General features: G+C 35.5%; 6 protein-coding genes across 6 annotated transcripts; 2 read left to right on the forward strand and 4 right to left on the reverse strand.

Moving 5' to 3' along the window:
• Window positions 1-216: 216 nt before the first annotated feature.
• On the reverse strand, window positions 217-6,067 carry LOC100637299 (sodium-dependent lysophosphatidylcholine symporter 1-B-like). Its single transcript, XM_003388090.2, has 15 exons — window positions 5,860-6,067; window positions 5,656-5,817; window positions 5,444-5,565; window positions 4,503-4,632; window positions 4,349-4,427; window positions 4,147-4,268; window positions 4,004-4,094; window positions 3,851-3,966; window positions 3,718-3,801; window positions 3,581-3,664; window positions 3,415-3,527; window positions 3,224-3,361; window positions 1,038-1,214; window positions 832-930; window positions 217-382 (listed from the first exon to the last, which is right to left on the reverse strand). The coding sequence occupies exons 1-14, from the start codon at window positions 5,917-5,919 to the stop codon at window positions 852-854; spliced, it is 1,557 nt and encodes a 518-aa protein (XP_003388138.2). The 5' UTR covers window positions 5,920-6,067; the 3' UTR covers window positions 217-382; window positions 832-851.
• Window positions 6,068-6,114: 47 nt separating this feature from the next.
• On the reverse strand, window positions 6,115-9,181 carry LOC105313493 (ectonucleoside triphosphate diphosphohydrolase 3-like). Its single transcript, XM_019999049.1, has 9 exons — window positions 8,925-9,181; window positions 8,737-8,854; window positions 8,482-8,641; window positions 8,244-8,403; window positions 7,540-7,761; window positions 7,033-7,305; window positions 6,831-6,947; window positions 6,494-6,628; window positions 6,115-6,401 (listed from the first exon to the last, which is right to left on the reverse strand). The coding sequence occupies exons 1-9, from the start codon at window positions 9,057-9,059 to the stop codon at window positions 6,201-6,203; spliced, it is 1,521 nt and encodes a 506-aa protein (XP_019854608.1). The 5' UTR covers window positions 9,060-9,181; the 3' UTR covers window positions 6,115-6,200.
• A 701-nt stretch (window positions 9,182-9,882) lies between these two features.
• LOC100637423 (sodium-dependent lysophosphatidylcholine symporter 1-B-like) lies at window positions 9,883-13,505 on the forward strand. The gene is made up of 14 exons (XM_003388091.2): window positions 9,883-9,948; window positions 9,989-10,153; window positions 10,588-10,709; window positions 10,769-10,898; window positions 10,974-11,052; window positions 11,109-11,230; window positions 11,289-11,379; window positions 11,417-11,532; window positions 11,582-11,665; window positions 11,719-11,802; window positions 11,856-11,968; window positions 12,022-12,159; window positions 12,593-12,769; window positions 13,251-13,505. Exons 1-14 carry the CDS (start codon window positions 9,895-9,897, stop codon window positions 13,408-13,410), a joined length of 1,635 nt encoding a protein of 544 aa, XP_003388139.2. The 5' UTR covers window positions 9,883-9,894; the 3' UTR covers window positions 13,411-13,505.
• A 34-nt stretch (window positions 13,506-13,539) lies between these two features.
• On the reverse strand, window positions 13,540-26,474 carry LOC105311887 (canalicular multispecific organic anion transporter 2-like). The gene is made up of 13 exons (XM_019999046.1): window positions 26,143-26,474; window positions 19,719-19,861; window positions 19,295-19,455; window positions 18,714-18,912; window positions 18,158-18,313; window positions 17,625-17,824; window positions 17,028-17,172; window positions 16,678-16,779; window positions 16,308-16,454; window positions 15,948-16,106; window positions 14,731-14,894; window positions 13,808-14,002; window positions 13,540-13,760 (listed from the first exon to the last, which is right to left on the reverse strand). Exons 1-13 carry the CDS (start codon window positions 26,249-26,251, stop codon window positions 13,646-13,648), a joined length of 1,995 nt encoding a protein of 664 aa, XP_019854605.1. The 5' UTR covers window positions 26,252-26,474; the 3' UTR covers window positions 13,540-13,645.
• LOC109583625 (uncharacterized) lies at window positions 20,752-23,115 on the forward strand. Its single transcript, XM_019999047.1, has 4 exons — window positions 20,752-21,362; window positions 21,415-21,861; window positions 21,926-22,065; window positions 22,128-23,115. The coding sequence occupies exons 1-4, from the start codon at window positions 20,925-20,927 to the stop codon at window positions 22,945-22,947; spliced, it is 1,845 nt and encodes a 614-aa protein (XP_019854606.1). The 5' UTR covers window positions 20,752-20,924; the 3' UTR covers window positions 22,948-23,115.
• On the reverse strand, window positions 24,421-25,998 carry LOC105313494 (ATP-dependent DNA helicase RecQ-like). Its single transcript, XM_019999048.1, has 2 exons — window positions 25,330-25,998; window positions 24,421-25,280 (listed from the first exon to the last, which is right to left on the reverse strand). The coding sequence occupies exons 1-2, from the start codon at window positions 25,851-25,853 to the stop codon at window positions 24,458-24,460; spliced, it is 1,347 nt and encodes a 448-aa protein (XP_019854607.1). The 5' UTR covers window positions 25,854-25,998; the 3' UTR covers window positions 24,421-24,457.
• Window positions 26,475-26,881: the final 407 nt, after the last annotated feature.

Here is a 26,881-nt window from a genome sequence, read left to right on the forward strand (position 1 = left end):
ATGTGTGAAGGTGATACACTAATTTTTTATAATATTGAAAGAAAGAAATGTGAATGTCAATAAAATTAATAATAATTGCAAATATTGAGACAAATACTTAAAGTATAGATCTATATGAAGATGTGAAAGTCATCTCAATATAAAAAGTTATCATAATAATGCATTAGCTCTAAACTCTCCTCCTTATCCACTCTAAATAATAATGGCTGGACTGACTAATGCATGTATTATCATTTAAGATAAATATAATGTTATGCTATACAATTAATGATAAAGTTGAATGAGTGTGCATCTAGTAGTTACTATGATGACAAGGAACGGTTTGACAGTTTGGTGGTCTTTTCTTGCATTGCTTTTTAGTGATTGAAAAGAGTTTCTTCACCTTAAATTAAAATTCAATTATGGACCTCATCAAAGTAATGCCTCACCTCCCTCAATTGGGCAAAGGTGGTAGTCATTTTATTCAAAATACCTACACATAAGCTCCAGTAAAAGGAACTAATAATTAAGCATATATTTTGATGAGAAAACTAGTTGTCATCAAAAATAGAAACAAGCATGGCAGAGTGCATTATTATTAACTCAATCCTCTTTAACTTTTCCAGCAGTCATTAGGAAAAGAAGATTTGCTTGAAACTTTTTAAAATAAAAGCAAAAAGTCTATTGATTGTGTTGGCACAATTTTGGCGAAAAATTGCTAAAGCATTATGTGTCAAACCATCACAGTTATTAGGCTACTCTACCTTAACTCCGTAACCCTTGGGAACATGATTATTTTAAATACAGTCCATTACCACCACATTTACCAGTTTGAGGATAGTGAGGTATTACTTTGATATGCACATAAGTTTCTATTTTATTTCTTTGATCTTTAGGATCACTGGTTCCACTGACTGGTAAACTTGCTCAGACTGAATTTTTATTCCTTTTCTGCAATAAGAACTTTTGTAATTATACATGAACAATCATAATACATCATACATATACATGTACATGGAATGATAGGACTAAAAATGATTTCTACAAAGTTTTTCTACCTCAAACTAAGTATCTTTTCTTTAATTTCAATTCTTTTCATCTCTGTGATAGGATACCTCCATAAAAACACTAACGTTACCAAAATGAATAGTACAGTAGGAGTGGAGACCAGTAATTTGAATAGTAACGTTGCAGTCCAAGGCTGCTCGCATGACAATTGATTATAATTAGCTAACCTATGATAGAGAAATAACTGTGAAACTATAAAATAAAAGTATTAGGTTCAAGATCTTGGTTTTTGTTCCTGTCCTGAAAGCAGTGGATGCAATCAGCACTGTCACACAGGGTTTTCCACAGGATGTTGGCATAGTGCTCAGTATCCTGTTATTTGTTTTTCAAATTTGTTCATAATTTTTACAAAACTAGGAATGAATGATCACATATAATAAAAGATAACTCCAGACAGTGGCAAAGCTCCTTAAAGGGTAAGTCCGGTGTATTTTTGGTGAATTTTTTTTATTGGCTTAATATGATTGCCTGACCATAATAATGATGTATTCCAACTCCCATTGTCTAAAAAAATTTTTTCACTGAGATATGAGCCTTCAAAGATGCTCATTTTTATTACTTCCTGTCAGTGGGTGTGGCTAAACGTGACGTCACTAGAGGCATAGATGCAGATAACTCCATTCCTTTATAGACCCCTTTCGATGAGAAGTAGCAGCTTGTGAATATCATTAATTTTGCAATGAATATCATTATATCTCAGTTACGGTATACGCCCACATACAATAATTGGCCGCCATGTTTTACGTCAAGCAGCAAGTGCTTTCTGTGTCCTGGAGATCTTGGTCACTACATTTTGAAGCTAAAAACTATTCTAGAGTCAAGAAAGATGCCAAGAGAGCCAACCTAGGAAGTATAGTGCAATACTCTTGTTGTATGAGCCTGCTTTCCTCTTTGGGCTGTGACAAAGTCAACTGAGAACTGATCGTTCTGGCTCTCCCAGACTTCTTAAGTCTTCAAAATGTCTTGCTATAGTAAAGAACAGTTGATATGAAGCCTCTCATAGTCCTGAGTTCAGCACAACAAAAGTTTTATTGGCAAAACAGCTCTACTTTGCACATCAGCCATTGTAACTCTGCATAACTTTGACGTAAAACATGGCGGACAAAAATCCGTTCAATATTATTTCTTTGTATATACGGTATCACAAACTAATTCTCGCCTAAAGGGGTCTATAGGGGGGAATAATCCTTTATTCTCATGCCGAGTAATGTAATAACACTAATTTAAAGATTGGGATCATTAGCTATCATAACTCTAAGCATGCAACTGCAAGAAAATGTCATAATACAAGTAGGCAAATTTTCTTGTTTGCTATTTTGAGTCTTTTTCTTGCAGTTGCATGCTTAAAATAATGAAAGCTAATGATCCCAATCTTTAAATTAGTGCTATTACATTACTAGGCATGAGAATAAAGGATTATTTCCCCCTATAAAGGAATGGAGTTATCTGCATCTATGCCTCCAGTGACGTCACGTTTAGCCACACCCACCGACAGGAAGTAATAAAAATGAGCATCTTTGAAGGCTCATATCTCAGTGAAAAAAATTTTTTAGACAATGGGAGTTGGAATACATCATTATTATGGTCAGGCAATCATATTAAGCCAATAAAAAAATTCACCAAAAATACACCAGACTTACCCTTTAAGTACATGCAAAAAGAGAATTCTTATTACATTTTCTAAATAAATGATAACATGTACTTTAGTTGTGTAAATTTTGAGCTGATTACAATCAAAGCTAAATTTTTATAACTTTTTAAAGTGGTTAAAAACAAAAAAGTCCCTGCATTTTGCATTTGTCATTAAAATGCTCATAACTCAAAAATTATTTGTCGGAAAAAAGTCAAGCTTTGTACATAGCAAATAGACATTAATGCATATGTAATAAAAATTTAGGATGATTTTAGAACTATTTTTTAAACTATGAACTACAGTCTTTGCTTTTTCCAAAAATTGCCAAATTTTAAAATGCTTCTAACTAAAAAAAAATTTGTCGAAAACAGCTGAAACTCTCTACACAGCATAAATACATCAATAACGTATCAGAAAATGTAATAAAACACATTAGCTAATTCTGATCAAAGGTGGATTTAAAAAATTAATCACTCAAAACTTCTTTATTAAGACAATAATCATGTAGCTCATAGAAATAAAATTGAGTTTTTTGACACATACTTGTATATTCCAGTGGATAGTCCTAGTGTAATCCCTGAACTAAATTTATTTCCAAATACAAAGAATGAGTAATACAACTCCTCTCTTCTTATCCCACTATGCAATGATGCATAATCAACTACATCAGGAATCATTGACCTATTCACAAATATTAATCAATTAATAGTGAATCTGGTAAATGTTGCAATTACCATGGTAACATGTAGATTGCTGAAGCGCCAGAACCTTGAATGAATCCAACAATCCAAATAAGGTGAGGATAATAATCAATGAATAGGAATGAAAGGTAAGACGGCAACAGAAACTATAAATGAAATTAATAATGTTTGCTTTATGTGCATTGATAAAATAACTCACCCATGCTGCTACGTGAAATGCAGTCTTTTTTCCAAATTTTTGTAAAGTCAATTGCCACAAAGGCAACACAATGATGTTTACTACCTAAAGCATTGTCAATACAACAACTATAGTCATTAACCAATCATGTTACCTACCATTAAATAGAATACAAAATATGGTAACTCATTTCCAAGGTCTAAATTGTATTGGATATAAAATGCAAGATTTCCCTGTCCGAACTGTAATTAAGATTGGAACCCGTTAATCATTAAATATCCTTTTCATTACCTGTACTGCAAGCCAAGAGAATAACTCAATACAAAATAGTTCTCTGTATGGTTTGAAACACCAGGTCTCTTTCATTGCTTCTCTTAATGATATCTTTGTCTTCTTATCAGTCATCTCTACACAAATTATAACATCAATTGAATCACTTCTTACCTTTTTGTTCTTTGACAGTAAAGAAAGTAGTCAGTATCATTATTACAATCAGAACACTCATGAATAATGCATGATACCTGAATGCTTTCACCTGCATAAAAAGGAGAAGGGAAACTATAGTATAAACATTTGTAATATTGTACCAAATTACTATCCTTTGTTTTAGTGCCAGTACAGTCTTCACTAGATTCATGTGCAAATATTGCATACGATATAGTGTAGACTGTTACACCCAGCAAGGTAGCAATTGTCTCAAATGCAACTCCTATTGAGATAAATACAGATAGGACGAGGGTTAAAGTAAAAAACGAAGAGATGAGTGGAAATAGGAGGTGTACAGCTTACTATAAAATGTAACCGAGTCTATTTCTTTTTGAGAGTAAGACATGTGCATTGTTAGTGCAGTATATGGTACATGAACACACTATGAAAGAGAGAGAGAATGAGAAAAAAGAGTGGACATGTAGAGAGTGACAGTAAACTAATTGGTTCCACTTACAGTCAGCATTGTCTGGAACAGTAAATACATGATAAGGTAATAAATGAATGTCAATGCACTTGAGCTAAAATTGGGAACGAACCACAAACCAAAGTAGACCAATGCTGCAGGGACTGCTGAAATCAACAACCTTAAGAATAGACACAAGTATAAGAATGTCATTATGTGTATGTGTTTATGTACTGTCACAAAAACTGGTCAATAATTATGGTTCCAAGAGCAATTTCTGGTCAGTATAACAATCTATAGTTCACAAGAGGGACAATGTGCCTGTTAATTTTGTCATTTTAAAGTCACTTGATCTTCGTATTTACTCAACTACATTCAAGAGTATTACTTTCATGCAAGCTGCTTTCATTGATTGAGTTAAACAAAAGTCGGTAAACACATATAGCTAACAGCAAATTGTATAAAACTCTGCACAATACATGTATTTCTCATCATGGCAAAAAACATAATAGTAGCCAGCATTATACTTTTAATGAGTCAGGCTGTGGTCCAACTTGGCAGCCGTACATACCACACTTTTATTGCAATGTGTAGTCCTGTGACCAGTTTAGGGACAAAATTTTAGTACTCTTATGTATATGCTGTAGTTGGTGACTTTTTGAGAGCATATTGTGTGTTTTTATTTAATCTCCATTTTTTTAGTATCCAGCTAAATTTTGAAAAATTTCATTAGCTATAGGTGCTAAAATGAAAGGTCAAATTTTTATAGAGCAGTAATGACCAAATTTGACCTATGGACACTTATTGTGTCAAAAGTGCCCCCCATAGTCTTGCAAGCCAGGCCCTCCCTGCCTACGGTCCACCCAAATGACCGTAGACTACCCCCCACCCAAATGACCGTAGACTACCCCCCACCCAAATGACTGTAGACTACCCCCCACCCAAATGACCGTAGACTACCCCCCCATGCAGTGATAGGAGTATGAGAGTACCATGGTCTAAATTGTCCGAATCTTGTCTTAGTCCTAGAACAGAAATAGCCACATAAAGGATCAGATATGGCATCCCAAACTCTTCCCAGCAATATTATTACCAACACATAGGTAGCATCCATCTAATGAAAAAACAAAGAGAGAAGGAGAGGGGGTGACAGAGAGAGGTGAATCAACATAAATCACTTAATTTAGGATCTGTCTAAACTAACCAGAGCTGCTTCAAGTAGAAAATAGGTGAAGTAAAAGCCAATCACAGTATTGCACATTGCATATGGCATAGAGCCCATAGCATAGCCTAGTTTCCTCCACAGTGGAAGCCGCTTCTCATCCTTTACTTTGGTTGCTAAGTCATCTGGCATTAAATCTAGTGACTGAGTCAAGGGAAATACATAACGTCAAGTGAGCCTGCATACTTCTCTATCCCTTTTCTGAGAGAAATGGTTCTTGTCAGAGATCTTAAAATAGTTAGACATCTCTCTGATCCGGTGATCTCTGCAGTCTTCAAGGGTTGCCAATTGGAAGCTGGACGAAAGTCTAGATCTACTATCTCTGATCTAAACAATGGGGTCAGCTTCTTTTAGCAAAAACTGAGAAATGAGAATAGGACTAGACTTTACTAGTACTTTTTTTGCTCCACCCAGAACTTAGCTCTAGACAATTTTACTCTGTTAAATTTTTGATGCAGCTCAAACACAAATTAATTACTAAAAAAAATCAGCAGAAAACTATTAGCAGCATAGGAAAAAGTATATAGTTAGTCTTCACAACTCTTCTTGCAAAAAAAGAACGAAACAACAGACATAACAGTAAACACAATGCAAGCAATGATGAGGGTTATCAGTCCTGCAATCAGATCAACAGATGAGAACGGGTATTCAGTATATGGTTCAGAAGTTATTTCTGAAGTCTTTTGAAGCATGTAGCCCAACGACCATCCAGGAGTGAGACTGTTAAGCTACATGTATGAAGGGAAGAAAGAGATACATGAAGTATAATGCTGTTATTATTATAATAATTATCATACAGTAGATAAAATATCAGACTAACTTCCATCACAATTCTGATAGACCAGTCATTGTTAGCAGCATCAAAACCAAGCCCACCTTCAAGGAAATGTAGAATAAGGACTGCATCAACACACCTGTAGACCCTGTATTGATCACTTCCATATCTTTGAGTCAGCTACATTATTACAAGGAATGAAATGAAAATTTGTACACAGATGCATAATACAGTATACAGTGTAGCCTCTATACACTAGACACTTTAATACAAGAAATTTTCTGTTATAAAGAAGTGTCTTTTATTTATTTTATACTGTAAAGAATGCAATTGGTAGGTGTGGCTATACTGTACATGTACAGTACATGTATATATTTCTTACTTCACTCCATGTCAGTGAGCACCTTTCCGAAACATTTGCTGAGAAAGATCCCAGTAGAGTTGAGTTTAGAAAAAAAGTGTTGTACGCTAACCCGGTATAATAGAAATTTGAAAAACCCTAAAATAAATAATAATTGATAAAAAAATCTACAACTCCATGCATATACATGTACATGCATTTCCATCTTTTCTCTCTCTCTTACATAAAATGATCCAGTAGGTCTAGGTACCACATGATTAATAGTCTCTCCATTACTGATATTAACATTGAAGTCCATTGCCACTCCAATCAATGCCTGGCATCTTTTGGGGTCACTAGTCCCAGTAATATTATATATCTCAGGTGTACTAGTAGGATCAGCAGGACGCAATCCAGTACTACAATAATGATTACCAAAGATAAACGATGACGGCCAATTAGCTGTATATCCAGTGGGAAAACAAGGGAAATCTACTGATTGACTGTAACTAGCATTCTATGCAGAAAAAGAATGAATAATAGTGAGTATAGGCAGGTATACAATACAACACTATAGGCCAGCGTATTATCAATTTTTAATCAGCATGGGTGATTTGACCTTTTAACGCTTGCTTTATGCTAAAGTTGAACTAAATTCAACTCTGGCATCAATGTAACGTCAAGACTAGCATAATTATAATTGAAAAAATCCGCCTTAACAAATACTACTATAACATTAATATTTTATTACCATCACAGCATAAGCTACTATTCTTCTAAATCCCTCAAAGGTACCATAGCATAGATAACTCCTGCCGTACACATCATACGAATTACCAAAGAGAGACACAGTTTGCATGTGATCTGATGGGCTAGAGGTTGAAGGGATGAATGCAACTTCAAGGGAGTCACCATCTCCTCCACCCATATCAAGGGCTCCAACTGTATTACCTGATGTAGCTGGTCCTGAAGGCTATAAAATATATAAATTAATAACATTGCATGATGACATTAGAGTGTATTATAAATGTGCATAATTGACAAGGAGGTAAGACTCTCCTATAGTAGATTTTGGCAAAATTTGGCCATTAACCCTGTACTATAGTACAGGGACATTGGCTTTATTTTTGAGCAACTTAAAAAATTAAAAAAAAAATCCAACTTTGATCGGAATGAGCTTAAACTTGCTATACAACATACGATTATGTACATGTATATGTACCAGTATTAGAAAAAATTATAAAAATGGAAAATTTTCTCCCAGTCAATTTTGAAAAATACCTTGTATAGTGCACGTACACATGTATATGATTATTTTTTATAAAATTTTGGAGCAACTTTAAAATCCTGTGGAAAAGCCTGGTATGCACAAAATGCAAGTTCAATCACAGTAAGGGAAATTAAATGCCAGTTCAAATCCACGCCCTCTCCTCTCCCTTATGTTCTCTCTCTTACATAAGATCTTGCTAAGGTTCCTACAATATAGTTTGTTGTTATCCATCTACCAACTGCCTCCTCCTGCCCAGTCAATATCTTTGCGTTTATTTGTGTCTCTGCCTGGTATCTAGTATTGATCTCATTTATTATACTATCAGCAAGTGACCTGTTTTCATGCCTATAAACACACACAAAAGAAAGTACACATACATATGTATGAGTCAATATATTAAACCATTAAACTTATTACATGTACCTTAATATTCTCATATTAGCACTTGCTCCTAGCCACATATTTACTTTATTGTCGGGAGGATTGTTTAAAAACCCTGGGACATTGTTTAAAACTTCATCAACACAACTTTGAAATGACTCAGCTGCTTCTGATGGAACAGTGTAGGTATTGATGGGATTACCTGATTATAGTAGTCATGATAACACCATCAAGGAATAAATAGATATCAATGAGGATGCACATTACAGATGCATCAATTAATTAGTATTATAATACCTGCTGACTTGCATACACTGTTCTGTGATACTACTCCAGTATCTTGGTATAAAGGGAGGTCCCACTGGTAGAGATATATGTCAGAATGAGAAGATCCAGCATCCATAACAACTGCATACTAAAGGATTGAGTTTCATGAATGATTATAGACAATGATTGATATCTGTAGTTGTATTTTAAAACTATACCTGTTCATTGTATTTGGTCGATTGAGAATACACAATAGGCAGGACAATTATATCAATCAAGCAAGCAATAGCAAAGCAAAGAAAGACCACAGCTAATATGCTGTAAACAATGACACTATTCCCAGAGCCCGCCATTACAGTTAAGAGGGTGAAACCAAGACTGACGAAAGAGGGCAATGGCTATCATTAAAAGAGGATAAAAGGGGGATAAAAGAAATTTAAGACTGCTCAAAGTATGAATAAAAGAAGATATCACACCACAATATTTATAACATAAAACATAGCCTTAGTGCAGTGTAAGCTTACACATAACGCCCCATTCTGTGATAAACTTTTGGAAGTGGATATTGGTCCGGCAATCCCAACCCTACGACCCCGGAGGCTAAGATGTACGAGAGGGTGCTCTAAAAACTAAACACTAAACCCCAATCCCAACCCTACGACCCCGGAGGCTAAGATGTACGAGAGGGTGCTCTAAAAACTAAACACTAAACCCCAATCCCAACCCTACGACCCCGGAGGCTAAGATGTACGAGAGAGTGTTTATTTAAAAAAAAAAAAAGTAAAAAAAGTGAAAAAAAAAAGAAAAAAAAATCAAACATTTCAGCAGAGTTTTAGTCAATAGTCCCGACAGGATTCGAACTGCTGACCCCATCCGTGCAATCCAGACCAGCCTCTCCACTACACCACCGCAACCCTGCTGCATCAACGTTGCAGATTGTCGTATTTATACTTGATATCTGTATATAAAATCGTGTATTAGTATACTGGGGCGAAGCCCCAGTATACTATATAGGGACTGCCGGACCAATAGCCGCGCAGTAGGCGTCCGGCTGCCGGACCAATATCCACTTCCTAAACTTTTTCCCAGGTCCAGTGATCCAGTCCAGTACACCTTTGACCTTCTTGGCGGACATTCCCGTAAGACTCCGTAAACTAGAGCTAGATTTCCATCGTTGGCTGGGGCTACATGTATTTCAAGAGTTCTCGCAGAAGCTATGTCCCTCAGAAAAAAGAGAGAGAAGTATGCAGACTCACTTAGATTTTATATTTTCTTGACTCAGTCATTAGATTTAATGCCTGATGACTTAGCAACTCAAGTAGAGCGATCTAATGAGAAGCTTCCACTGTGGAGGAAACTAGGCTATGCTGTGGGCTCTATGCCATATGCAATGTGCAATACTGTGATTGGCTTTTACTTCACCTATTTTCTGCTTGAAGCAGCTCTGGTTAGTTCAGAGCGGAATGTTGAGGGGCAGAGAAAATACCTTTCGAAAGTGGGGGCAGGGCTGACTGAGCATATACCGTATATATAGCTCCTAATTTTTGTCAGTCAAAAATTTTGTCAAAATCTTAATTTCTTGCTAAAATTATTTTTTGTCAATAAAATTTTCATCATTTTTGTTATTAATCCACATACTACCCACGTGGAACAAAAATTTCATCAGTTAAAAATTTTGTCAAGCAAAAGTACCTGATGAATTTGACGAAAATTTTGACCGACAAAAATTTGGAGCTATACGGTATACATGTAAGACACTATTTGGATATAAATGATATTAATAATTTTTCCTTAGATTTTGGGGGCTTCAGGCCTTCAGCCCCACCCTTGCTCCCTTGCCTACACCCTTTGATGGATTTATTTATATTTTGTCCCCACTAGGTGGATGCTACATATGCATTGGTAATAATATTGCTGGGTAGAGTTTGGGATGCCATATCTGATCCTTTATGTGGCTATCTCTGTTCTAGGACTAAGACAAGATTCGGACAATTCAGACCATGGTAAATGAACACATTCATGTACACATAATGACATTCTTATACTTGTGTCTATTTTTAAGGTTGTTGATTTCAGCAGTCCCTGCAGCATTGGTCTACTTTGGTTTGTGGTTCGTGCCCAATTTTAGCTCAAGTGTATTGACGTTCATTTACTACCTTATCATGTATTTACTGTTCCAGACAATGCTGACTGTAAGTGGAACCAATTAGTTTACTGTCACTCTCTACATGTCCACTCTTTTTTCTCATTCTCTCTCTCTTTCATAGTGTGTTCATGTACCATATACTGCACTAACAATGCACATGTCTTACTCTCAGAAAGAAATAGACTCGGTTACATTTTATAGTAAGCTGTACACCTCCTCCTATTTTCCCTCATCCTGACTGTATTTATCTCAATAGGAGTTGCATTTGAGACAATTGCTACCTTGCTGGGTGTAACAGTTTACACTATATCGTATGCAATATTTGCACGTGACTCTAGTGAAGACTGTACTGGCACTAAAACAAAGGACAGTGATTTGGTACAATGTTGCTATTACTAATCTTTGTACTTTAGCTTCGCTTCTCCTTTTTATGCAGGTGAAAGCATTCAGGTATCATGCATTATTCATGAGTGTTCTGATTGTTATAATGTTATTCACTACTTTCTTTACTGTCAAAGAACAAAAAGGTAAAAAGTGATTTAATTGATGTTATAATTTGTGTAGAGATGACTGATAAGAAGACAAAGATATCATTGAGAGAAGCAATGAAAGAGACCTGGTGTTTCAAACCATACAGAGAACTATTTTGTATTGAGCTATTCTCTTGGCTCGCAGTGCAGGTAATGAAAAGGATATTTAATGATTAACGGGTTCCAATCTTAATTACAGTTCGGACAGGGAAATCTTGCATTTTATATCCAATACAATTTAGACCTTGGAAATGAGTTACCATATTTTGTATTCTATTTAATGGTAAGTAAAATGATTGGTTAATGACTATAGTTGTTGTATTGACAATGCTTTAGGTAGTAAACATCATTGTGTTGCCTTTGTGGCAATTGACTTTACGAAAATTTGGAAAAAAGACGACATTTCACATAGCAGCATGGGTGAGTTATTTTATCAATGCACATAAAGCAAACGTTATTAATTTCATTTATAGTTTCTGTTGCCGTCTTACCTTTCATTCCTATTCATTGATTATTATCCTCACCTTATTTGGATTGTTGGATTCATTCATGGTTCCGGCGCTTCAGCAATCTACATGTTACCATGGTAATTGCAAGTTTTACCAGATTCATTTTTAATTGATTAATATTTGTGAATAGGTCAATGATTCCTGATGTAGTTGATTATGCATCATTGCATAGTGGGATAAGAAGAGAGGAGTTGTATTACTCATTTTTTGTATTTGGAAATAAATTTAGTTCAGGGATAACATTAGGACTCTCCACTGGAATATACAAGTATGTTTGGAAACACTTACATATAACTTTTATTTCTATAAGCTACTCTACATTGCAACGGTTGATGATTAATATTTTAATAGAGAAGATTTGAGCAATTTAATCCTTATTAAATCCAGTTTTGATCAGAATCAGCTAATGTTTTAATACAAGTTTTATTACATTTGTGACACGTCCTTGTGCTACATATATATATACTTTCAATTTATAGCCTTTTTTTGAAATGACCCAAATTTTGAAAGAAAGGCAAAGACATGGTTTCTTCTAAATATTGGCTCCAAAATCATTCGAAATTTTCATTACATTTTCTGATACATATTGATGTCCTTATGCTGTTTAGAAAGTTTGAGCTGATTCCGACTTCAATTTTTTGAGTTATGTGCCTACATGTATTATTATTATTAATAGTTTTACAGTTATTTCTCTATCACAGGTTAGCTAATTATAATCAATTGTCTTGTGAGCAGCCTTGGACTGCAACTTTATTATTCAAACTACTGGTCTCCACTCCTACTGTACTATTCATTGTGGTAACATTAGTGTTTTTATGGAGGTATCCTATCACAGAGAAGAAAAGAATTGAAATTAAAAGAAAGCTACTCAGCTTGAGGTATGAATGACTCTTCTGTTTTTGTATTTTTTGTCCTTTTTAATCATTATAACTGTATACAAATGTAGTAAAGCCTCTATTATAACAAGCATTCAGGTACCATATAGTGGGAAAATTTGGACAGAATTAAATAGGGTGAATTGCTAAATTTTGGTGATTGGCAGATTTTTATTTGGCGAATTTGTGACGATGTGCCATTGAGCATGTGCGTAATGGCTCAAAATGGCAGATTTTTATTTTGGTGAATGGCTATCAAAATGCCAAATTTACAAAATTTATTTCCCTTCAAAAATCCCTCTCAGACAGTACATTATACTGTGCAAAGGTGTTTTTTATGTGGAGGCTATTTATACATTAATGATTGTAATTAGTACACTAGGTACTGTCCGTTATAATAGTGGTGATTACATACATGTATAGAGTCTTTCTTAACAGAGGCTATACTGCATATATTATGATCATTATAAATTTCTAATTATAGAAAAGCAATTACAGGTGAATCAGAGAAAGATTATGTTGGACCAGATAGTTCTGGACTCAGTGATCCTGAGGATGAAAGGAAAGAAGTAGAAACTAGTGGAGAGGAATTATTAACTTCAGCTGATGAAACTGAAAACTCATTCATTCATGATAATAGCTAACTGTATGTACCATAATACTCCTTTGATGTGAATTTTTATTTTTTATAATTATCGTGTCTTATTTTAAAGTTAAGCCTGCAATTGGTTGACTAAAATTTTAAAGGATCGAGTTAAATTTTAATTTTGCCCTAAGTTTCAAAAAGTTCAATAGTTTTCACTGCTTCAATAATAATAAATTTAGCAGAAATGATAATAATAATATCAGATACAAAATAAATAATAAATTAGTACTATGTTAATCATCAACAAGTCCTGCATCTTTTACCATTCCATAAAAAATTCCACGTTGCTCAATTAGGTTACCTGGAGTGTCAAACTCCCTTATGCGACCTGAATCCAGTACCATTATCCTAAAACCAAGAAAAAAAATAATCATGACCTTCTCTCCCTCTCCTACTTGTCATAATCCATTATAGTGTTGAGTCTGTGAGCTATAGTTAATACAGTACAGTCAGAGAACTCTTTCCGTATGGTTTTCTGTATTAATTCATCAGTTTCTACATCAACTGCAGCTGTAGCTTCGTCAAGAACTAGGATTTTTGTCTTGCGTAACAAAGCACGTGCCAGACAGACTAACTGACGCTGACCCACACTAAAAGGAGAATAATTTTTTAAAAGCCAATAATTAAAAAAAATTTATTTTCAAACAGCTTTCATTGTGTAAGTTTTAGAGTAAAGTTTTTCATAAAAGCCAGAGTTGAAGAAGAGTTAAATAATACACTTCACTCTTACATTCTTTCAATGTGATAATTTTCTCAAAATACATACTGTGATGGATTAAAAACTATTGATTATTATTCTTTATTATATAGGTATGTGTTACTACTTATTGGTTGTATATGTGTATCATTATCATTTGAATTATTAGTTGTATGTGTATTATTGATTATTAGTGGTGTATGTATTGCGTATTAATAATGTATTGTGGTTTGACCTTAGACTAATTTGTGCAACTGTGGTTTATGTGAGGGATGACAGCTCAGGCTTGCCCAGGTTGCCATCTAACTAGGAACTCTCTATGTCATGTGTTTGTCATGTGTGTGTCATATGTATAACTAGTTTTAACTTGTTTGTGTCACATGATTTTGAAAATGATATAAAAGTGCCCGACCATTTCTGGTGGGTTGGCTGGTTTTATGACCTTAAAATATTCTTGTAGTTGGCGTAAGCCAGGGGGGCACGGGTGGATCTCTTACACATACTGAATGAGTCTTATAACAATATTAACCTATTTACTAGAGCTGCCCAATTGTACTGCTCCTCTTGCTCTCTTTCTTTCTCCCTTGTTTTTTTTATATTTCTCAATATCTCTCCCTTTACCTTAAATTCTCTCCTCCTTCAGTAATGGTAGATTCTCCTCCTGTCAGCGATTCAAAAAATCCACTCAAGTGAGCTGTCTTTAATGCTCTCCACAACTCATCATCAGTGTGAATGTCAAATGGATCGAGATTCATCCTAAGGGTTCCTGAAAACAATACAGGGTCCTGTGCACAAGGAAATAAACTTTGAAAGAGACACTGCAAAACTTAACCATCTAAGAGGTACATGTACTTTTATGAGTACTATTTCTTGTCAAATTTGCAAATTGAAAACATGAATTACATGTACATATACAATGTACATGTACATATATATTGTTAAAAATAATTTACTATTCACACTTACAGACATATACATGTACATGTACATGTAATAATACCCACAAAATCTAGTGAGAGTTGCAATTATACCATAAATAAAAGGTACTACATTAGGGTTTCCCACAAAGCATGCTAATTAAGTGTTAGCTAAACGGCATGCTTCATGTGCTGACAAGCACTAAAATAGGCATGTACATGGCATTTAGTCTCACATAGCCAGACTCCTTCCCTTTTGAATGGGTCTGGCTAAGCGAAACTACATGGCATTTGGAGCAACTTAAAAAATCCAAAAATCCAAATTTCATCAGAATCAGCTCAAATTTCTACATTAAGTAAAAACAAGTATATGTATCAGAAAAATTATAAAAAATTAAGAATTCTCTCCTAGCCATTTTCAACAAAATTTGGCTTAAGATCAAAGGATATCTTGGGCCAGTTGGCCTAATTTTTTGAGCAACTTTAAAAGTTTATAAAAAATCTAAACTTGACCAAAATCAACTCAAATTTGAAACATAACACAAAACATGTACGTATCAGAAAAATTATAAAAATCAAGAATTCTTTCCTAGTAATTTTTGACAAAATTAGGCCCATGACCAAATGGCCAAATTTTTGAGCAACTTAAAATAGTCATAATAATCTAATTTCAGTTGCAATCAGTTCAAAATTTTTAGAACATGTACATGTACATGTATACATAAAAAATTAATACAATGGAAAATTCTCTCCCTGTGATTTTTGTCAAAATAGTGAAAATACCCTGTACACGTATATGTACAGGCAATTTTTGAGCAACTTGACAAATCCACTGACAAGAAGCTGCGTGAGCACTATACCAAAATCCTGTGGGAAACCCTGATACGCATGCAAAAATTCTAGTAATACCAAAAACTTTACTTGTGGTATGATGGTAAGGTTTGATCTCAGATCATTGAGTCCGTAAGTACTGATATCAACACCATCAATCAATATACGTCCTTGAGCTGATTCAATGATACGGAATAATGCTGCAGTTAGTGATGACTTCCCTGCTCCTGTACGACCTACTATACCAACCTACAATACAGTACAGAGAGGAGAGAGGGTCAAGAAAACATAAAAAGTCTTTAAAAATTAAGTTCTATAATTTTTTATTGTTCAAAATGTCTGCTAATTTTGCAAATTTTAAAAACACAAAAATTTAATTCTTAAAGATAAGGATCAAGCCATCAAGCGAGATTTACAGGCCATCAGCAAAAATTAGTGGATTATACTGACCTTTTGGCCTCCAGGAATATCACACGAGATATTTTTTAGGACAAGGTCCAGTCCTGGACGATAGCGTGTAGAATAATGATCAAACTGGACTCTTCCTTCAGTTGGCCAACCAGGAGGAACACGACGACCAGGTATTACACTAGGAGCCTAAATATGAGGAGAAAAAGAGAGTAAGATGAAGAAAAGAAAAGAAATTATTACTACACAATATTTAGGGTTAGGCAAATAGTGTTTTATTTTCTGCTAAATAATGCTAATATATTCCAAATTTCCCCAAATACACAAGTACATTCACTTCAAATATTCCAGCATAATAACTTGCCCCAATATGCTCTAACATATTTTGTCTAGCCATAATTTATACTCGTACTTCAGTTGGTGTTTCTGAATATTCTTTTGTTCTCTCAACTGCTACAATGTTAGTTTCGAGCTCACTAGTCATCCTTACCATCCAGTTAAGCTCTTGAGTAACCTGAAAGTAATAATTCATGGTATATCAGTACATGTACATGTACGTAGTACATATAATGTAAATACATGTATAGACACAATATACAAGTAATCAAATCCTAGTTATGTATTCCCATTAAATGATATACATGTACATGTACACATGTACTATAATCACATTTGCAATATTACACTCCGAACCATTGAATAATAAATACATGTAAGTACAATACTTGCAAAACTCTCAAATCTCATGCATCAGTGACTTACTTGTAATGCGTATGATATAGAGAGGCCAGCAATGCCAGGACTAATGTAGCCAAAGACTTGATCATAATTACGCTGAAGAACAGCAAACAATGAAGCTGCCAGTATGATAAAATTACCAAGAAACTCTACCCTGATTGCTAACCACCTTCAATTTGAAGATAAATAATAATAATAATAATAACAATGCCAAAACAAACATGTATAGTACATGCATGTACACATTTATTAAACTTTGTAAAACTTCATCAAAATCCATTAATTGTCTTGCATTTTTCAGTAGCATTCTCTTATAAAGTCAGGGTTTCCCACAGGATTTTGGCATAGTACTCATGTACATGTATGTACATGTAGCTTCTGAAGTTGCTCAAATATGGTTAGGAGAGAATTTTCTATTTTTAATAATTTTTGATGAATTTACATTTTTTTGTGTAGCATAAAAATTTTGAGCAGATTTTGATCAAAACTGTATTTTTTATGAATTTTCTTAATTTGCTCTAAAAGCCAGTGAGCTTTTAAGCTTGAAGCATACTGTATGCTTTGTGGGAAACCCTGCATAGAATGCAGAAGCACATAACATCCTGTAGAATCTACACTAACCTATCAGCACAGACGCTGGGATAATAGGCAATTTGATTGTAGTCCACTTTAGCTTCTGATTGTGCCAGGAACTCATCAACTTTTAAATAAGCTCTTATACTTGAGGAGCCATTGATGGTCTCTTGGAAGTGTGAGTATATTGGAGAGCGAGATGATGACTCTAACCTTCTTAGCTGCCTTGAGGTTGCGACATAGTAACGCTTTAGTAAGAAAATAATAATAATCTGACTATTGTACACATATAGCTGGGAATTTTCTAATTTCGTGATTTTTAGATTAATTTGCAAATTACATGTAAAATTGGCTAAATTGACGCCTCAAAATTAAATCTACAAAATGATTTTTGGGTGGATCCACATGAGCTTAATCCTTTTAAAGTTTCCAGCTATACAAATGTGAACATAGTATGTGTAAGTATGTACATGTACTGTGTATGTACAGGCACACGTAATATACATGTGTATGTACATGTATGTTAGACCAGATTTTGCCTAGTGACATTAAAAATTATAGTACATGTACATGTATATTACCTGAATGACTATATAGACAACTAGTAGAGGAATGACAGCTAACATAAACCATGGAGAAGCAATGGAGACGACTACAATTGTACTTAATACTGTGAATAATGTAATTAGGAAACTCCTCAGGGATCTTGGGATCTCTTCATCGATCATATATATGTCCTATACATGTGCATTTAAAATTAATTACTTCCTGGCACATTTAAATTAACATTAAATCATTGTCATTTAACTCCACATGCTATAGAATGTGGAACCATGCACATTACCATCTGTATACATGTAGGAGGCTTCTTATGTTTGGCCAAAATTTGTGCTTTTCATTCTTTAAGCACCAAAAAACAAAAATTAAACCAACAAAATTACAGAAACACATAAATTACATGCTACATGTACAAGTACATGTGGTAGTACGTTGTAAATTTTATCAAACAAACACCTCGACAAAATTTAATGAAATTTTGACCACTAAAATTTGGAGCTACCTGTATAGGTACATATACCTGTACATGAACAATCTACATGTACATACTAACAATTATTTTTATAATGTACAATGTACCTTTGAAAAACGGTTCAAGATCCTACCAAGAGGTGTAGTATCAAAGAAAGACATTGGAGATCGGAGTATATTTGATAACATTCCATTGTGAAGCCTCATAGAAGCATTAAGTGCTCCAAAGTATAATGAAAAGGCACCAAATAGAACCATGATACCCTGGAGTGCACCAAGAGCAGAATATACACCTAAATTCAGTGCACTAAAGAGAAATGATAAAAGTATAAAAATGTGTATTGATTGCTGCAAGAGTAGATAAGGGACTCTCTTATCTACGCTTATTTTAAAATACGCTTGTTTTAAAAATGTTCAATACTCAAAAATTTCTTATCACAATCAGCTCAAACTTTCTAGACATCAATACTGGAGGTTATTTCATACAGTAAGGAATTCTAATTGGTAGATACATGTACACTAGGTAGTGTGCTTTCATTAAATGGAGGTGCATGTCCACTATACAAAATGTCTGTCAAAAGAGGCTATACTGTAATTGTTAAAGCAATCTTCATTCGGTCAAGTTGAGTACATGTACATGTAGCATTAAAAATGGAAAGAGTGAATCACACTACATTGCATATCCTTACAGGTTGGACTTGTTAGTATGTTCCTCTCCATTACTCCAGTGAGCTAGCCACAGGTTCTGACCCACAGCTGCTCCATCAGTTAACATGTTAAAAAATAAAGTAATGAAGCTTATCCATAGAGAACAAGCTTTAGCATAGTCAAAAAACACAGAGAATTTTACCTAATGGATAAAAAGTAAAAAGAGAGAGGAGGGGAGGGGAAAATAATGTACACATGTCTTGCTGGCAATTCCTGTGGCCCAAAATATTTGAGAAAAAGTCAGTTTTGTAGGTTTTATTCTTGTGAATGCACCTTCGCTTGTCATGGCTCAACAGAGGAGTAACTTTTTACAAGATTAAAATAAAATTGGCAATATTAGTGGGCCACAAAAATTCATAACTACATATACATGTACGCAAGTTAAAATCTAAAAACTAAACTTACATTTCCAGTCTCAACTTTCTCTTCTCCAATCAGTTTTGATCTCTCATTGGGTTCCCCTTTGCTCATTGAAGGACTTCTTGAGCTTCTGAAGCTGCTTTGTCTTGAACTTCCTCTCTTTGAAGGAATAAAACTTCTCTCTTCATCTGTATGTGATAAAACCAATGTCATAGGATACATTTACATGTATACAAACTATACATGTATGTACATGTACTTTGTAAAAAAGAGCATCAGTGCAATAATACTCCTACATGTACATGCATTACATGTACATCCTACATGTACCGTATTTCCTTAAATAAAAGCCCGGGCATCTATTTGCTAAAATGGTATTTGGATCTCGAAAAAATATACCGTACACGTCTTAATTTTCGAGGTGTATTAAATTTTGTTATTTTCGTGCTCACCTTAAATCCACGAAATTTAAACCACCTCTAATGCCATTCTATTGTATGTAGACTATTGCCAGAACACGAAAATTAGCTCACACGAATATTAACTTTTGAGCAAATTTCATTAAAAACACGAAATTTTGAACCCTCGAAAATTTGAACGTATACGGTATAAAAAATAAAAAAAACTTCAGCCCAGAGCAGGATTCGAACCCATAACCTCATGCTTTTGAGATTCTGGAATGTCAGGCATTATCCACAAGACTACTGAGTCACTCCTAGGCTAGAGTTGCATATTTATAGTTTAATTCTATTGCTACTTAGGCGTTTATTCGAATGCGGCTTCTATTTAAGGATTTACGGTACATGCATTTCCTAAGATTGTTTTTGCCATCTTGCATGTATGGATCACTTTCGTTTCTTCTCACAAAGACTTACATGTACAAGAACAACAGATATTCTCTCTACCTCATATTATAATGCTTCTAAAGAAGTTCTTAGATGGTATAGTTGCATTTGTTATCTTGCTGTTCAAAAGCTCAAAACTTTGTCCCATTTGTATGCACACACCACATGTATGTCATGCAATAGTCTCGCCCCGCCCCTTCGCTACCTACAGAGGAAGGGTCTGGAGACACTGCTAGTCTAAACTTGTGTTGGAAAAAAATGACATCACAATGCCCACGTGTTTTCAGCGCGTGATAATCATGTGAAGGTTGCCAGGCAACGCTTTACTGACCACGTGTACAGGCGTGCTTCTTGCTGTATTTCAGTCTCCTTTCTGTCAGGCTACTTTCTGTCTTGAAAAGTCATCATGGACTGCCTCTGTTGTGGAAGTGTTGTCCTTCCTGGTAGTAGGACATTTTTAAGAAAGAAGTATGACGAAAGAAAAGAAATAATGACTGCTCTGGAGACCAAATATGCCATATCTCACAGTGGCCTTGAAGACCTAGAAAAAATGTTGATAAATGGAGTTGTCTGCAGAGGAAAGTGTTCAGGATTGCTGGCTAAATATGTGACATTGAAGAAAGATTATTTTTTCACTGAAAGGAAAATTATTGACATTTTTGGAGATCTTGTGGTTAAAAATGGATTTGGATCAGTTATTGGTGATGGTATTGCAGATGATGCCACTCATAGTTTTGTTACTAGTCATGGCACTCCTAGTAGGAGTACCACTGCATCTCCCGCTCGCATTGCACGGAAGCAGTTGCAATACACACCTAAAGAACAAAGTACCAAGACTGTAGGAGTGAGTTAGATAACAGATATACAAATTTATATGCATGCATTTATTTCTGAAGGTATTGACTATTCATAAAGGCAAGCGTCGATTTTCTTGTTTGCCGCCTTCTCTGAGAGGTGTTGGCCAATCTGTTGGAAGAAAGAGTAGAATAGCTATCGTTAATAAAGTACTGAAAGATAATAGAATGAAGGCAATGACAATCAGGAAAGTTGGTCAGTTGATACGAAAGGATCTTAAACTATTATGTAAACAGAATTCATCCTTTTGTGATAAAAGAATAAGTGAAATTGAGCAATTTGATTGGGCTAGAGTTACTTCATGTGTGAGGAATACCGCTCCACTCCTTTTTACTATTCTTGACGAAGCACTGAATGAATCTGGATTAGAGAAAGAGATAGCTATAGATATGTGCACTTCTATAATGTTGAAGACTCATAGTGAGAGGGCAAGTTTAGTACAACGTTTGATTTCAGTATTGCTTTTTAGCAGTCATGCCCCTAAGCAGGTTTGTGCTAGATGGTTTAACCGTTAAGTGTTTCGACCATTTGTTATCTTTTTGTCTCGTCTAGTTGTTTCAACGATTACACAAGATCGGAATTTGTGTGTCTCACAAAAGCACTATTCGGTTAATAGATGAAATGTCTGAAGATTTTGATGGTCCTGTAAAGGAATGGCGTAGCAAAGTATCAGATTACCTATGGCCTGAGAGGTAAATGAATTAGACTGTCCTATATTTATGACTAATCAACATGAATGTATATTACATTGTAGTGTAGTGAACAGTTTTGACACTAATATTGCCAGCAATGATGAAGCAGTGCCTGAGGATACTGAGGTACATGTACATGCATCTAATATCTCCATCACCCCTGTAGATGTTGATGACACCTCACGACCATCCCTCTCTCAACAACCTTTCGAAAGCACATCTGTGCCACTGTCACCAGTATTAAGCACAACTAACAATTCTCTGAATACTGTTTCGTGTTACTCTGAAGAGCCACAGACATCCAATATTACCATCACTGCTGACCTATCTATTGATTTTGAAGGCCAACCTGTACTACTGTCTTCACCTCATTGCTCTGATAACTCCTCTTCAACTGCTTCTGTTGCTCACGCTTCCTCTTATACTATATCCCCACCAAGCTACTCTGAAAAATCATCTTCAGACACCTGTACCTCAGAAGAGAACATGGAATGTAATACTCCTCGGCCATGTCACCGCTCTTTCAAACTTGTTGGAGACAATTTGGATAAATATGTCAAGCCGCGCCATGAAACCATGGAAAGGCATTCATCTTCACTACATTACTTTCATTCTTTTGCCGTCTTAGATCGATGCGATACATCACATCTTGCTGACAATCCCTCTCTTTGTGATGCTAGTACTACATGTACATCCCTCTCCAAATCTATTCTGCCTACTGAAAGTGATCGTAGCAGCCTGCTGGATAACTATGCTATACTGTTTGCTCGAGTAATACAGAGACATATACCATTTTTCAAGAAAAATTGCCCTAAAGTCGTTCGACATATTGACCATTCCTATACATCTGAAATGTCAACAAAATCAGTTGTGGTTAGTTAGATTGTTTATAGCATTGTTTAAATTCTTTTAACAGGTTCCTTTAGGAGTATTATTTAAAAATGAAGTCTCACATGAAGACATGATTGCCATAATGACACATCTACAGCAATATGTTCCATCACATACCACAGAAGACCAACTGCTCAATCCATTGACAAATGAACATTTCAAAGTTAGTGTATGATTTATAACTATTCAAATGATTCATGTACATGCATCTTTAGGTGCACATTGATGAGTTCCATCACATACTCTTTGGTGGAGACCAGTTAACAGTTGAAAGAGCCACAGGAGGAAAAAAGGAGAGAAGTAATGAATTAAGAGGCATGGAAAGGCTAGAAGGATTAATTCCAGTACAAGAAGACTGGCATGCAAAGGTTACATTGTTGAAGGTATAATACAGTATTTCTGACAATTACAATACATAATGGACATAAAAAATTATTGTAGGCCATATGGAAGGTGTTATATAAAACATCATCAGGATCAGACACTGGTACTCTTTATCAGCTAAGAAATTTCCTAATGCGGCGGACTGTAACTAGTGAGATTAAAAGTGATCCAACTGCATGTGAGGAGTTCTTCCTGCTAATTTTGGAGGCTCACATACTGAGTATAGTCATGAAAGAGTTTCAGCTCGATTCACTCGATGGTGTGCCCAAATCTCCTATTTTTCAGGAGCAATTTCTGTCTGATGACCGTAATCATAGGCTAAATATACTAATGTCTTCTGTTAGATCTATTGTAGCTGAATATACCTATGACCTAACAATTGGAAAAGATGTGAAGGAGAAAGACTGTGTTCTAGCGTATGGAAAAGAGTTGCTGACTCTGGGAATGTTGTACTTAGAATTCATTGATTCAATTAAGGAGGGAGACGGATTGAGGATTTTGAGGTGCTGGAGATATATGCTATTGGTTTTTAAAGCTACAAACAAGAGGAAATATGCTATTCAAGCAGCCACTCTACTTTTCCAGTATGAATTTATTCTTACTGAACGCATGAGGCATCAGCTGATATGGAACCGAACGATAAATACATGTGGTGGAATTGGAAGGAATATTCCTATGGATTTTCATTTAGAACATTTGAACAAATATCTCAAATCAGCCATTGGCCACCTCTCATCCAATGTCAGTCAAAATACTATTGATAGACTTGGTAAGTCTCTTGGCAAGTTGGAACATGTGAAATACAATTTTGACCGTAACACTGGATTGAAACGAGATTCGGGCTATCAAACAAAGCCGTCTCTTAGTAAGGACCTGAAACAAGTCTTAGAGGAGCTAAATAAAGTTGGTATTTTTGAAACAGTTGACAAAAGAAGACACAGGAGTTTTCCACGCTTTAAGGGTAACACTGCAGGCACTGTTGTTGAGAATGAGCTGGAGCCATGGCTAGCAAAGTTACTTACTAAGATAACACAATTTAAATAAATTATTTCTATTTTCAAATTAAGTTGATCTACATGTATTGTTAATTATAAGTACAATGATATCTGAATTTAATTTAAAATTTACAAAAACTACATTCACATACAATTGCACACAAATCACAACATAAACAACCAATGGGTTTTTGTAAAGGTGAATATGATTGAAATGATTGGAAAAGTGACTCTCGACGACACATAGATCTATTTGTACAATAGTTTTTCATACAGTCTTCCATAAATGTAACGCCAATGTCACGTTTCGAATAATAAAGATCAGCAAAGGCTCTATCACCATCTCTACCTGCTCTGCCTGTTTCTTGAATGTAGCAGTCGACATCAGATGGAGCACCCCAATGAATTATTCTTCTCACACCTGCACAGTCTATCCCCATGCCAAATGCTACTGTAGCGATAACAATACGCATATGCCCCCTAGGATTTGAAAATGATGCTAGGATGGATTGTTTCAAACTTGGTGTATTAACAGCTGTAAACATTTCTACCATCCGGAAAATAGAATAATCAGGTGCTCCAATGGGATTGGTAAACTCAACTCCTAAGGAAGAACGAAAAGTGAGATATAAATCACAACAGTCTTGATAAGTTCTGCAAAATATTATTGTCTTCTTGGTATTGTGTCGCAATTTGCGTAGCTCCTCAATTACAGGCTTGAAAGTATCCTCAATGGATTCCGTTTTTTCCATAACACTGTAGTACAGATTAGGCTTGTCCGGTGATCTAATAATCATGACAGGTTTAGTCATCCCAAGTGAACGAATTACTTCATTTCTAGTGAAGTTGGACGCAGTAGCCGTAAGGGCCATGAAATGAACACCAGATGGCAATAATCCACGTAAACCACCCAATTTACTATAATCTTTCCTAAAATCTTTACCCCTATAGATAAAGATATTAAAAAGTAGCAACATACAAGGCATATCCTTACCATTTTTTTACACAGTGAGCCTCATCCACAATAAAAGCCACCAATCTGTCATGCAATGATGAACTACGAAAAACTTCTGTCCATTCCTTATCAAAAAGAATTTCAGGAGGAGTAAAAACAATTTGAAATGTTCCACCTGATACTAGAGATTTGTTTTCTTCCTTGTCACCGTACCCACAAATAACAGCTGATATCCCCTTAGATTTCAATAATTGTACTTGATCAGACATGAGAGCATTTAGTGGGCTGACTACTAGAGCCACTGACCAAGAGGTTTTATTATAAAGTATATCAAAAAGGAGAGGAAGACAAAAGTAACAGAACGATTTACCAAAGCCTGTTGGAAGAGTTACAAATACATCGTTCCCTTCAACAAAGGAAACAACAGCGCGCTTCTGCTCCTCTTTGAGAGTCTCGTACCCAAACTGAGTTGCACAAATCAGCAAAGCAGCCTCTATGCTTTCCTTTTGCAGCGCCGTTTTCTTGTCTCTGCACTCGTACTCATCTCTGCTCCTCTTCGCCATCTTTTTCTTTAGATCATGTGACAGTCACATGATAAATTGTGCTACACGTGGTTCAAGCAATCTGATTGGGACGTCGATTTCTCTGCATGAACACAAGTTTAGACTAGCAGTGTCTCCAGACCCTTCCTCTGTAGGTAGCGAAGGGGCGGGGTGAGACTAGTCATGCAAGTACTGTACATGTACATGTACAGTGTATATTACACGTACACGTACACGTACACATACATGCATTGTTTCTACTTTAGATGTATGTACATGTGCATGTACAGTATATGCAGCCTTAGCTAACCTTCATCACTGCTCTTCAGTGAACCAGAATGCGACCTTCGAGCATCAAATAATGGAGGATGAGAAATATCGTACAATGTGACAACAGGAGACATCAGCTCAGTTGGCATCTCAGAATTATTAATAGAACCAACAGGAACAGGCTCAGACCTGTGAGCACTTACTGTCCGTGGAGTGTGTGATAGATATGAAGTGTGTGCTGGTGTATAAGAGGAGGAAGGAGGTGTGTGTGAGAGACAAGAGGCAGAAGTGGAGGATAAATGAGATAAATAAGAGCCATGAGGAGGATAAGAACCAGGAGGATGAGGGGGAGGAGGGGTGGGAACTATAAAGAGAGAGAGATTATTACCAAGCGCTAGCGCTTGTTACCAAGCGCTAGCGCTTGGTATGTAGGGTTGAGTTGGACGAGCGCGCCCCCAAAATGGCTGCCATCCCAGAAGCATTGAGCCCGTTTAATATCTTTAGAAACTCTTTGTGGCTTATTTGACAGTCCAAATATCCTTTATAATTTCATAAAAACATTTCAGTGTTATAAAAAGTAGCAAAAAACTTCCATAAGATAGTTATACGGCAAATGGATGCTTGCATGCCTGCATGCACCAAATGTTCAGGTTTCTCCTTCTTCTTCTTCCACAGTTAAGGAAGAACTAGTCCTACAGTTTTTATCCTAGAAATATGATTTTTGCCCCATTGTGCTGTGTTTCAGGGACGCTAGTGCAGTGTGGCTTGGCATTGTAATT

Source organism: Amphimedon queenslandica, unplaced genomic scaffold (genome assembly GCF_000090795.2).
Source record: "Amphimedon queenslandica unplaced genomic scaffold, v1.1 AMPQUscaffold_13292, whole genome shotgun sequence".
Classification (NCBI taxonomy): domain Eukaryota; kingdom Metazoa; phylum Porifera; class Demospongiae; order Haplosclerida; family Niphatidae; genus Amphimedon; species Amphimedon queenslandica.